The sequence below is a fragment of the Ursus arctos genome, unplaced genomic scaffold (genome assembly GCF_023065955.2).
Source record: "Ursus arctos isolate Adak ecotype North America unplaced genomic scaffold, UrsArc2.0 scaffold_5, whole genome shotgun sequence".
Taxonomy (NCBI): domain Eukaryota; kingdom Metazoa; phylum Chordata; class Mammalia; order Carnivora; family Ursidae; genus Ursus; species Ursus arctos.
In genome coordinates, this window is record NW_026623067.1 from 20079525 (window position 1) to 20092799 (window position 13275).

The 13275-nt window shown below is 34.7% G+C and overlaps 1 protein-coding gene across 4 annotated transcripts in view; it reads left to right on the forward strand.

Moving 5' to 3' along the window:
• DMXL1 (Dmx like 1) overlaps nt 1–9000 on the forward strand; it is a 127984-nt gene extending 118984 nt beyond the window's left edge. For all 4 annotated transcript variants that reach the window (XM_026507808.4, XM_044387346.3, XM_044387347.3 and 1 more), the window contains 4 exons: nt 179–270; nt 1368–1420; nt 4852–5069; nt 6877–9000. In XM_026507808.4, coding sequence (XP_026363593.1) covers nt 179–270; nt 1368–1420; nt 4852–5069; nt 6877–7101 — 588 coding nt within the window. In that variant the 3' untranslated portion in view covers nt 7102–9000. The remainder of the gene's footprint in view (nt 1–178; nt 271–1367; nt 1421–4851; nt 5070–6876) is intronic.
• Nucleotides 9001–13275: the final 4275 nt, after the last annotated feature.

Genomic DNA, 13275 nt, shown 5'->3' on the forward strand with positions numbered 1-13275 from the left:
AATTGGTTTATGAGAATTCTCTGTATTACTCTTGAAACTTATCTAAAGTTTTTGGTGGGGAGACTAAATGGGCTTAAGTAAGCCACAAATTACATGATTGCTTTTTGATTAATGCATCTGCTTGGTTATAAAATTGCTAGTGACAGCAGTAACATTTGTTTGTTTCTAACTGTTCCAGACTTGGCAGTGTCACAACAAAACAGCCAATGATTTTGTCTTCGTTAGTTCCTCCTCTTTGATAGCTACAGCTGGTCTTTCAACTGACAATAGGTGAGAGATTTTAACGGAAATTTAAGTGTGCATCTGTATGGCCGAACTTTATTTTTTATTTGCTTTATATTTTTGTGTCTCAAGAATGTTTTCACAATTATGCTTTTCAATATTTTTATTATAAAGACTTGTTTCTTAGAGCAGTTGTAGTGTTCTAATTGTAAAGCTAGGGAAATTCTCGTGGCATTAAAAACAAAATCCATTCCTTCTGTATTATTAATATTCTAATGTTAAGACTTTAGGAGAAAAGGATTTGATAGTGAAATTAATTTTTCTTCTTATTATTCCTTATGTGTTAAGAGAGCTTGAGGCAGAAAAAAAGAACTATTATTTATTGGTCCACCTTTCTCATTAATCCTCACGGTGGCTCTATTAGGTAGGTATTATCAGCGTTTCATGATAAGAAAACTAGAAACTCAAAAGACTTTCTAGTTGAACAGTAGCTAGTGAGTGGCAGCCTATCCCCATGTCCCCCAAAACCTTGAGTATGTGCGATGTCTCCTCCTGCCTCAGTCTCCACAACTCCCTGTTAAACTTTAGTGGAGTTCTGAGTAAATGCCAATTGAGGTTGCTGAACTTTTCTACTTATCTTTGAGGCCTTACTTTGTACTAGAAATTGGATTGTAGGAATATGGGGTTTTCAGCCCATCTTGCATAGAAATTCTTACATATATTGGTGCCTCCTTTGCAACTCATAGAAAGGAGTAAAAGCTACTCCCATTCGTAGCAGAAATAAGTTTTCTTTGTGCTCTGAAAAATTCAGTGTATCCTGCTATTGGTATAGGTCAGTCCCTCTGTTAGATTAGAGAATCAACAAATACAAAAAGTAGTTTCTGCCTTCAGGCTTCATATAGTATTATTTGTAAATACATGTCAGTCTGAAGCTACTCAGTTTCTTATGTTAGTTGTTTTTTAATTTTGTGTGAAAATTAATCATGCATAAATATACTGGTTACTTGTATTTGGTTCTTCTATAAATTTAAGAACTTTTTGTGAAAGCAAGGTTCAAATGCTATGTAACTATATGAGACAAGCTTACTTTTTATTCTGTTGTTAAAATCTTGTGTCACTCAAGAAGTGATTTTTTTTTTTTTCAGGAACATATGTTTGTGGGATACTCTCGTAGCACCTGCCAATAGTTTAGTCCATGGTAAGTTTTGAAAGCATTTTATAAGTTTTGAAAGTCAAGAAATTCATAAACTAAAAGAATTTTTTGATGGATTTGTCTTTAATGACATGTATTTATTAGCCTGTGAGGTTTATTTTGCCCACAGTGGCTCAGAGTGTGAAAGCAGAAAAATGCAAGATAAACAATGAACTCTTTACTGTGAAGGACAGTAGTAGAACATAGATAATGTAAAAATCATGTTTTTACTTTGGATCTGATAACCACTACTATTCCACATTGTTCTGGGAGTCCTAACAAATGCAGTAAGACAAGAAAAAGAATTAAAAGGTATTCATTTGGAAGAGAAGTAATAAAACTGCCTTTATTCACAGATGACATAATTGTGTAGAAAATCTTAAAGACTCTACCAAAAAATCCCAAAATAAAATAGAAACTTTTAGAACTAATGTGCAAGTATAGTAGAATCATGGGATACCAGGTCAATAAACTAAAGACATTTGCTTTCATATATACCAGCAATGAACAATTGGGATTTTGAAATTTTAAAAAACCACCATTTATAATAGCACCCAAAATAATGAAGTACTGAGGTATAAATCTAACAAAATATGTATAACCTCTGTTGGGGAAAACTATAGAAAAAAAGATAAAAGAAATCAAAGATCTAAATAAATGGAGAGTTAGTCCACATCCATTATTGTTATCCAATGTTGTTTAGATGTCAGTGCCTCCCAACTTCACAGATTAAATGGAATCCTAATCAAAATCCCAGCAAACTGTGTTGTAGATATCAACAAACTGGTTCTAAAAGCAGACCTAGAATACTGGATACTGAAGAAAAACACTACCTGATTTCAGGACTTACTATAAAACTGCAGTAATGAAAGACATTATGTTATGGGTTAAGAATAGACACAGATCATGGAATGGAAACTATAACCCTTCTAGAAGGAAATACAGGAGAAAATCTGTGTGACTCTGGGTTTAGTCATGAGTTTTTAGATACAACATCTAAAGCACAGTCCATGAAAGAAATGATACATTTAAGACTAAAAAATTACCCTTTTCTCAGTATCTAAATGGCACGTAAGCATATGAATAGGTCCTTAACATCAGTAGTCATTAGGGAAATGGAAACTACATTCCCCATAAGATACTACTATATACCCTAAAATAGCCAAAATCAATGATTCGAGAATACCAAGTATTGGTGAGGACGTAGAGAACCTGGAACCCTCATGATTTGCTGATAGAGTATAAAATGGTACAGCTGCTTTGGAAAACTGATTGGCAGTTTCTAACAAAATTAAACATGCACCTATATATATGCCCAAGTGTCCATAAAAACACTTGTATAGGAATGTTCTTAGCAGCTTTATTTATAATAGCCAAAAACTAAAAACAACACAAACATGTCCAACAGGAACCTGGTCTCTTTATGTAATAGAATACTATTAAGCAAAAAAAAAAAAAAAAAAAACCGCATAACCTACGATACATGGGACAATATTCATTAAACTCTAAAACATTATGTTGAGGGGCACCTGGGTGGCTCAGTGTTAAGCATCTGCCTTCAGCTCCTGGGATCGAGCCCCGCATCAGGCTCCCTGCTCTGCTGGGAGCCTGCTTCTTCCTCTCCCACCTCCCTGCTTGTGTTGCCTCTCTCGCTGGCTGTCTCTCTCTGTGTCAAAGAAATAAATAAAATAATAAATAAATAAATTAATTAATTAAAAATCATTATGTTGAAGGAAAAGAAGCCAGGCACAATAGAGTATATATCATAAAATTCCATATGTGAAGTTCAGGAGCAGGTAAACCTAATCAGATAGAAATCAGAGTAGTGATTGCCTTTGTGGGAGAGGAGGGTTGACTGCAGAGAGGTGTGAGGGAACTTTCTGGGACGATGACAGCATTCTGTGTCTTTACCTGAGTGATGGTTACACAGATGTCTCCATTCGTCAAAGCCCATCAAAGGTGTACACTTAGATTTTCTACATTTTACTCTGTGTTAGTTATATCTCAGAGTACTGGTAAAACTCAAAGAATCCTTCTCTATAATTTTTTCTTCAGATTCTTAACAATAAGTGTATTGAGTACTTAGTATATGCTGGGCACTCTGTGTTTTGAATGTATTAACTAATTTAATCCTCACAAAAACCTATTAGGCAGACTGGATTATGTCTTTTTACAAATGATAAAACTGAGATTTACATTAAAAAAAGAAAAAGGAATTCACCTAAGGTATACATTTAAACCCATGCAAAAAAACAAGATTTAAATCTTGACATTCTAGGGGCGCCAGGGTGGCTCAGTCAGTTTAGCGTCTGCCTTCAGCTCAGGTCATGATCTCAGGGTTCTGGGATGGAGCCCCGCATTGGGCTCTCTGCTCAGTGGGGAGCCTGCTTCTCCCTCTCCCTCTGCCTGCTGCTCCCCCTGCTTGTGCGCGCTCTCTCTCTCTCTCTGTCAAATAAATAAGTAAAATCTTTTAAAAATAAATTAAATAAATAAATAAATAAATAAATCTCGACATTCTAACTCCCAAATTTTCATTCTTCATCTTTATGCCTTATTGTCTTTGAGCTATTTACACTTTTTTTTCCGTAAGATTTGTTAGGCTAGACTTTTTTTTTTTTTTTTAAGAAAAAAATATTCATTGTATTTATGTATTTCTGATACTTATATTGTTATGTCTTCAAGTTCACCAGTTTGGGGTTGTTTTTTTTTTTTTTATGGTATTGTTTAATCTTCTCTTAATCCGATGCAGTGTATTTTTCATTTGAATATTATAGTTTTTAATCTCTGGACCTTTTATTTGTATCTTTCATGTCTCTACTTAACAAGCCTGATCTTTCATCCAGCTTCTTGAACATAGGGAATATAATTATAATGACTTTTAATTTCTTTATCTACTAATTCTATCATCTGTGTAATTTCTAAGTTGGTTTCAGTGGACAGATTTTCTTGTTATGGATTGTATTTTCCATGCCTGTTAATTTTTTATTAGATGCCAGGCATTATGAATTTTACCTACTCTGAGGCAAACCCTTCTGAGTACTCTATTCTGTGCCTTGTGAATTACAAGGTTTTCCACTATGGCTGGTGGGAGTAGGACCCAGACCAACTTGGGGTCCCCTTGTGCCATGGCCAGAAAGCACTCTGTAGTCAATAAACAGGGGCAGTTGTATGGCTCACCCAAGTTTACTTCCCATCTCTTAGAGATCATTTTTTCTTTGCTTGATGTCCAGTGTCTCAAACCATTGTTTCCTATATGTCATTTAATTTTTTAAATTGTTTCAGGTAGGTGGGTAAGTCTGCTAATCTATCGTTCTGCCTTGGCCAGAAGTCAGAAGTCTGTTTCTTATACTATTAAATGGCTTTTCCTTTTCTATTTTATTTTATTTTATTTTATTTTATTTTATTTTATTTTATTTTATTTTATTTTATTTTTTTAGCTTTTACATGCCATGATAGTGGAGCTACCGTGTTAGCATACGCTCCAAAACATCAGCTACTAATATCAGGTGGCAGAAAAGGCTTTACATGTGCATTTGACCTTCGGCAACGACAGCAGAGGCAGCTTTTCCAGAGCCATGATTCTCCAGTTAAAGCCATTGCTATTGATCCAACAGAAGAGTACTTTGTTACAGGATCTGCTGAAGGCAACATAAAGGTAAATACAGTAATGTCCCAGTATCTACAAAAGGAAAAGAAATCTTCAGAAACCTTAAGTCTTTAAGCATATCGATGATACCAGTCTATTTAAATAATAGAAATATTAACTCCTACTTGTGGTCAACATTTCAGTTGCTATTTAATCAAATTTTTAATGAATGAAATGATGCTTAACTTGAAATTGTCTCTTTTTCAGTTGTTTTCAAATATGCTTAATTAATGTGCAATAGAACTTGATTTTCCATACATACAAACATATTTCAGGCATTGGAATTAGTCTTGACTCCCATTTTCAGAGTCACTGAATGCAGTTTCGGATACTATGAAATATACTAACATTTTCCTTTATCCCGAATTACTCCCCCCCCTTTTTTTTTCATTTGTAGCATTAGCATCCGGCCACTCAGTGCCTGATTCAAGGATTCTGAATGTACCTGGATAAACCCTGTCCTTCTCAAACACCATGTGTTTAAATCTTAGAGGTTGTTTAAAATGTTAAGCAGCTTATTAAAACGCATCCCATCCTAGAAATACTGTTGCTAGGTCCCACCCTAGATATACTCCGATTGTAACTCTAAAGCTCAGGAATGTGTATTTTTATAGTGCATACCTAGCAGTCTTGATGGAGGGTCCTCTGGCCACACTTGGAAAGATCTGCAGGGATAAGTCAGTTTAGACTCGTCTGTAAGTTACTGTAATGGTCAGCAACCCACTGAAGGAGGCTACATTCTTAGAATCCATTGTTTTAATCCTTAGTGAGACTATTTAGTAAGAATAAGTTGGGCTACTTTGTTAGAACCTGCATATTGTTTTCATAGTTATCAGCCAGAAAAAAAATTAACTAGAATTGTTTAATTTCAAAAAGGCTTTTCTATCAATTATATACACCAACTTCCATACAGAATTATTTTCCTTCAGTTTGAAGCTAGTTTCTTATTTGAACGGCCTTCAGTGTAGAGTAAGATGTATTGTATTTTAGATTAGTTCTTCAGATTAGTTTGTGCTCTGATCTTGAGGTTTATTATTTAATCAAGTAAAAAAAGATTAGAAACTGTACCATGTAGTATTCAGAAGTCACAACTTAACAATCCTGTCCAGAGTAGTATGAACTAAAGAATTTCTTAGGAGAAAGAAAGATTAAAAAATAAATAAACAAACAAATAAATAAATCCAAAAAAAAGTGATCTAAAAAAAATCAGGAATTAATTGGATTTCCCTAAATTTAAAATAGATGTCCTGAAAGCATTTAAGTCCTTCACGTAAGTGAAAATGCTTATAAATTATTTTATAAGTAATTTACTTTAATAACAGGCACATTTATTTTGGTAGAACCTACAAATAGAAAACCTCAATAAATTATACTAAAGTTGTGGTAATTTATCTTGCAGTTGGAACAACTTTCTGAGGCTATCTTTCCAGTGGTTCTAACCCCTTGCTGGGTATTACAAACGATTACCCCATTGTAAACTATACAGCACAAGCTTTGCTGAGAGTCCCTATAATATTGCAAGTTTCTATAGCATTGTACACTCAACCTCCTCTACCTAAGTTCTTCTCTCCAATGCAGGGTTTAAAATACTTTCTTTCTAAATGGATGGATTTTGAAGAATGTAATAATATCAAAGGGATTTGGAAAATTGCAACACAGAGTCAAAAGGTTATGACCTTAGGCTTACACAGGTTTTTTTTCCATCTTTGTTTTAGAAATTACTTATTTGCATACAAAAACAGGCTTAAATTTTTCATTTGGATTTTTAAGGTAATCACCAACCTCAATTTTTAATTTTGTTCCTAATGTCTTTCAGATTTGGAGTCTGTCCACCTTTAGTCTTCTCCACACTTTTATCAATGAACATGCCCGGCAGTCCATTTTCAGAAATATTGGAACTGGAGTGATGCAAATTGAGACAGGACCAGCAAATCACATTTTTTCATGTGGAGCTGATGGAACAATGAAAATGAGGATACTGCCTGATCAGTTTAGCCCATTAAATGAAGTGTTGAAAAATGATGTGAAATTTATGCTATAACATTTTGACAATAAGATGTATAATTTATTCCCTATTCCATGGAAGTGGGCAACGTATAATGTACAGTGATCACTCTCTCTGCCACAGATAAGCTAATGCTTCCTTGTTTTCATATTTATTTTATGGAGCTTTGCCCTTGATGCACTGATGCCTTAAAAATTAACAAGGTCATTCAGAATTAGACTATATTGCCTAAAGTAGAATGTATAAGTAATACTGTAATAATACATATTTATAGTATGTTATAGTGAGTATGTCATAGTGTTAAAGGAGTTTTGTGTTCTTATTGTTGATAAACTCTTCTGCAGATGTCTCTGTATGAATTTCTTTAACAGTAAAAATACCCTTTAACTAAAGGCAGTTGACATCAGTCATCACTTAATCTACCATGCCCTTACTTCTTTTTTTCGAACTAATACATCTCAAACTCTTCTTGTGTTAGTTAATGATAGATTGATAATTGGGCAAGAATAAAAAATGTAATGAACATCTTCATTAAAACTGTCATTGGGACTTGAGTGATATATGTCCCAAATGGCTTATTATATGAAATTCCCCATTTCCTGCTTGGAGCCCAAGTGTGTTTGTATATATGTAATATATCTCACACATCTTATTTGAACTTAGTTTGTGTATATATCAGAGAAAATTACAAGTCTTTTCATGTGTTTTTGTGCCATAGCAACTACTGCCACTAGAATAGCAACTTTTTTTGCAGATGTTTTTTCCATGTTTTTTTGTTCTTAATTTTTGAATTCCCATCCTAGTTTTCAAATAATTTCAAATAATTTCAGGAAGACATCCAAGATTATTATTTTAAAGATTATCTTGAGTCAAATAAGTCTTAGCAGGCAATAACAATTCTGTGTTAGCATATATGAGACACTCAAAAGTAAGTTTATAAAACTGTCTAAGGATTTTAGAGCACCATTTTAGGATTTTACTTTTTTTTTTTAGGTGCTTTTAGTCTCAAAGTTCTGAACACCTTATAGCAGTGTTTTTAGAAACAAATGTGAAAACAGTCAAATTAAATAGATAATATTTACAAATGTAAAATACCTGCCAGATCTACCACTAATAGAAAATAAACTAAACCTTATATTTTATTATTTTTGCCAAAATATATTATTTTACTATAAAATATGACCAAAATATTAAATATGCACAATGCTTTTAACTTAAATGTGCTAATAACCCTATTTCTGTCTGTTTTGTGCTCTACCTTTTCCGATTAAAAATTAAAGACAACTTGATTTTAGCCAAGGAGCCTGAAGGCAGATGGGACTAAGTGTTTAAGGGACGATTATATACTATGTAGCTTAAATATATTTTGTTAATAGGAACTATAAAAACATTTTTATGTAACAAAATATGAACAACTATTATCTTGGAAATTAAAGAGTCAAAGCAAAGAAATGAAGGGCTGGTAAAATGAATTTTGTAATATCCTCAGGATACTTTTATCTTAAAAGTATATTGTTAAAGATTTTGTAAATTGTATTCATAATTTTAAATGTGTTAAGCTAGTTGCAGTGAAAACACTGTCATTGATTATGTAGAGAGTTTATGTGCACATAATAACCTGTATCTATAACCGTGCAATAACAGTAACCATATGTGACTATTTTGCCACAGAGAGATCTGTGGCATCATTGAAAACGATACTGCTGTGTGATGTAGTTCAGCTTAAGTTATTTTTCAGTAACTGCACAAATCAAGATTCAAAAGGCTTTAAACACTTTCAACGAGATAGAAAATTTATTATGCTTATTAGAAAAAAGGCATTGTGGATGAACAATTAAGCATTTTAATTGAGGGTTTATATGAGTAATAAATTATGTAAGCCCATATGTATTTACATCAGAGTCATAATATTTTAAATAAACAATCATGCAGTAACTTTTTTTTTAGCATGCTATTGTTTTAAGTAATATTTATGCAACGTTAGTTGACTTAAAGTATATGTGACATATTTAGATAGAGAATTTCTGTATTTATATTTGGTAAATATAGGAAGGATTGAGTAATTTTCCTAAATACCTTGTTCTTCCTTTTTAACTTAATATATAAACCTTATTCAAAAAAAGGTGAGAATAAAAAGTTGAAATGTATATTTAAGTATAAAATGATGTACATACATGTAAAATTTTAGCCACATTCATGGAATGGGTACATCAAAATATGTTTTTTAAATTGTGCATTTTCTGAGAATGTGGCTTTGTAATGATGGAAAAGTTCACAACATTGCAAGTCTCATTTTCTGAAATGGATGATTTTTCTTAAGTAGAATCATGGGACAGTCAATTCCATCCTCCTTTCTTGTTCTTTTTGTTTTGCCCAAATTGATTTTTCCTTTTTTAAAAAATTACTTTAAAAAATCGCAAGAATTTCTCACACTGATCTCAACAGTTGGAGTACAATACAAAGATACCCACTTTAAGAAAGTCCTTATACAATCTTAAAGTGGTGATGATCTTTTTAACAGGGTTGGAAAGCCAGACAGACAAATTTTACTAAACAGAAATACGTAATGGCATGGCAGGGGACCATCGCCAAGGTTAAAAGAACAGGTAGACTATAAGAAGTATTTGTATAGTAATAGGAAAATTATTAATGTCCACATATGCAGAGAGAACTTTAAAATGAAATTGTTAGAGAGATCAATTCACAGAACAGGACATTGGAAAAGCAAGTATAAAGTATGTTCATCCTCACTAATGGTAAAAGGAATGTTAAAAAAAAAAAAAAAGCAACAATGTGATACCACTTGTCATCTGTCAAATTGGTATAAAATCAAGGGACAACATCAGTTTGACGGAGATATAAGGAAGCAGATGCCCTGAAACACTACTGGTAGGAGTAAGTTGCCACACAGTCACCTAGATGCCTGTCAAGTTTGAATACACATACTTTCACTAAACAGTCTTACTTTTGAGAACTTATCCTACAAGGATGACAGCACCTATGCACATAAATATGTGTACATAGATGTTTATTGAGCTATCTGGAGGAAAAAAAAAAACTAGAAATCTAAATGTTAATTAGTAGGTAAATGGTTAAATTGTCAAACATCCATGGAATTGAATACTCTCTCAACACTAAAAGAATGCCAGATTGGTATCCGTTAATCTAAAAAGAGGTTAGTGAGAAAAATTGCTAAGTAAAAGGTAAATACCCCATATTGTATCAGGTTTTTTAGTCCTATATGTATATACAGACAAATATGTATGGAGGAATACATAAAAGTTTAACATGGGAGAAGGGAAGAAGGAGCTAATACTTTTCCAAACTCCTTTGAACCTCAGTAACAGGATATCAAATAGAGAGACAGAGAAAATCTGTATCTTTAAACCACATAGTACTTAATGGCTGAGAGCTGCTGTGTTGAATGAAGTGGCCTTGTCAAGAATACTCTTTGGATTGAGATATCTTGATGCTTAATATGTATTTAAGTAGAAAGGTTAAAATGTTGTCCTTTGGAGTACCTGGAAAAAGTTGAACATCCGTTACTTAAAGGTCTTATAGAAATGTGTATAGCTCATGCCATCAGAGTATCACATTGTTTCACAAGGCTCCTGGTAGTAAGAAATATTTCTTAAGTTCTCCCACAGCAAATACACATGGGTGATAAAATCATTGGTGTGATAATCCATTTCTTTCCACAGTAGAGATATTTTACTCCTGCGCAATTGTCCACCCAGTGTAGGTATGACCAATGTAACAGAATTTAAGCAGTACAGTGCATCGGTCCCGGATAAGTGTTAAATCATTTTAAAATCTACATCTCTCCCCACATGCAAAATACTCCCCAAAACTCCAGTATTTTCATCCTGTTATTGCTTCCAAGTCAGGCTTGAGCCACAGGATCCCATTATCAAAGTCAGGTCCAAGTGTGTATTTGGCTCCTTGAATGAGGTTCCTTGTGTAGAGTACTTCTCTGTCCAGAGACCTATGAACTAATGAGGTAGTTATGTGCCTTGCACACACCAAACATGCAGTTGTGAGACAGAGGTAGTATGACTATCTCCCACTCTAAAAGAGGGGAAATAGGAGTCACACACTGGTACCCGGTCCATTGAGATTCCGAAGTTTAGCTGAGAAGTCACCAGTCCTTGAGTAATCCTCAAATTAATTCTGCACAACTCTTGGCCCCTCCCTTGGGCTGTTTTTTCTTTTAAATTCTGAGTGAGCTTTTTTCTGTAAAAGTCGCCCATGTTTTGTTTTGTTTTTTTAAGATTTTATTTATTTGACAGAGAGCCAGTGAGAGAGGGAACACAGGCAGGGGGAGTGGGAGAGGAAGAGGCAGGCTTGCAGCAGAGCAGGGAGCATGATGCAGGGCTCAATCCCAGGACCTGGGATTATGCTCTGAGCCAAAGGCAGACACCTAACAACTAAGCCACCCAGGTGTCCCGTGGCCCATGTTTTTAACTGAAAAGAGTGTCGGCCTATTTCTTGGCAAGTGTTGTTTCAGGGTTCGGAATCCTCTTTACATTTTGTGCTATTCCTGTCCCTTCTAGTAAAATCGCTCTAAAAACTTCGTGTTTTTATCACAATATTTTCTGTATTAACTTAATTTAACTTTAACAATATTTTCTGTATTAACTTAATTAATCCACTCAGGAAAAAAGGCACACTCACACTTCTTTTTCTGAAATGAGCTCTTACCTACCTTGAGCTTCCTCCAAGATTGCTGTAGTTAGTATACCACATTAAGATTCTTAGAAATTCTAGTATCTCATGAAAAGTGTCTACATGGCACACCCTTGAATTTTTCTGAAATCTCGACAAAAGGACTTAAACACAACATTGGTCGTGTCTCTATTCCAAGACAATTTGTAATCGACTACAATATTGGATAATTAAAAAAAATATCCATGAGGGGTGCCTGGGTGGCTCAGTCGTTAAGCGACTGCCTTAGGCTCAGGGTGTGGTCCTGGAGTCCTGGGATCGAGCCCCACATCGGGCTCCTCCGCTGGGAGCCTGCTTCTTCCTCTCCCACTCCCCCTGCTTGTGTTCCCTCTCTCGCTGGCTGTTTTTCTCTCTGCCAAATAAATAAAGTCTTAAAAAAAATATATCCATGAGGCCATTGTTATGTAGACAGAGGCATGCGTGCTCACAAAGACACAGGTAACTCCCACATACAAAGAGCTAGCACAGCAACTCTTCACTCTGAAGATTGGTAAGTGGAGGGAAAAGTGAGAGGCTATTATTCCAGGAGAACAAGAGCCCACCAGGTGAGGGTGCTGTGCTGGGAGTATTCAAGCAGTAAGGTGGGAGCCTTCCTGGTTTAAAATCAAGCGCAGGGTTGCCAACTGGGACTAGCATTTCATGGGTAAGTACACAAGAGAACTCCGAGGATTTTAGACCGTATTTGTAGAAGAAAATCTTCAAAGTAGAATTACACGGCCAAAGACAAAACAAAACTAAGCTTTGTAGTGTTTGGGATAGGCTCAAGTGAGATTTGAGAGAGTCAAAAAGAAAAAAACTCAGGTGAGGAAGAACCTATGTAGACAAGGAGTCCGGTGGTGCAACCACAGAAAAATAAGGGTTCTAACTACGGGCAGCACTTTAGTTTCTATACAGAATGGCTCAAAGGTTGAACATCTGGAAACATGGAGAGAACTCATTTTCATGGGGAGGGTGGTTGATTGAATCAGCTAAGATTGTGGATAAAGTCACCCTTTGATGCAGGCAATAGTTCTAGCAAGCTTTCTTCAGAAGTGCATTTTAGTGACTTATCATAGAAGGTAAGTAATTCTGAATAAAGAGAAAAAAATACTCTGATGAAGGTGTAATCACCAGTGATCTGTACCAGCTATGAGTTGGGGGTGTGGTCTATGGAAGTAATAGAAAATTTTTATTTTATGCTCAAATTTCTAGTTTGCCTGACATTGAACAATTCTACCCGACCCAATCTGCACCTTTATTTGGAAAAACGCATATACTCTTTACTCATGTGGTTACATTAAGGACAAGATGACGTGTTATGATAATGCTCTGAAATGAGAAATAGGCTTGGAAAGAGGTGAAGCAGCCGTCAGATGATGAGTTTGGAGGATGGTGAAGTTACAGCCCTGTTTTGAATCAGGCACGTTCATTGACAGACTTACATGAAAATGTGGTTAAAGCATGAAGACCACATAAGCATTTCCCTTGGCTGTGTTTAAGGTGCAC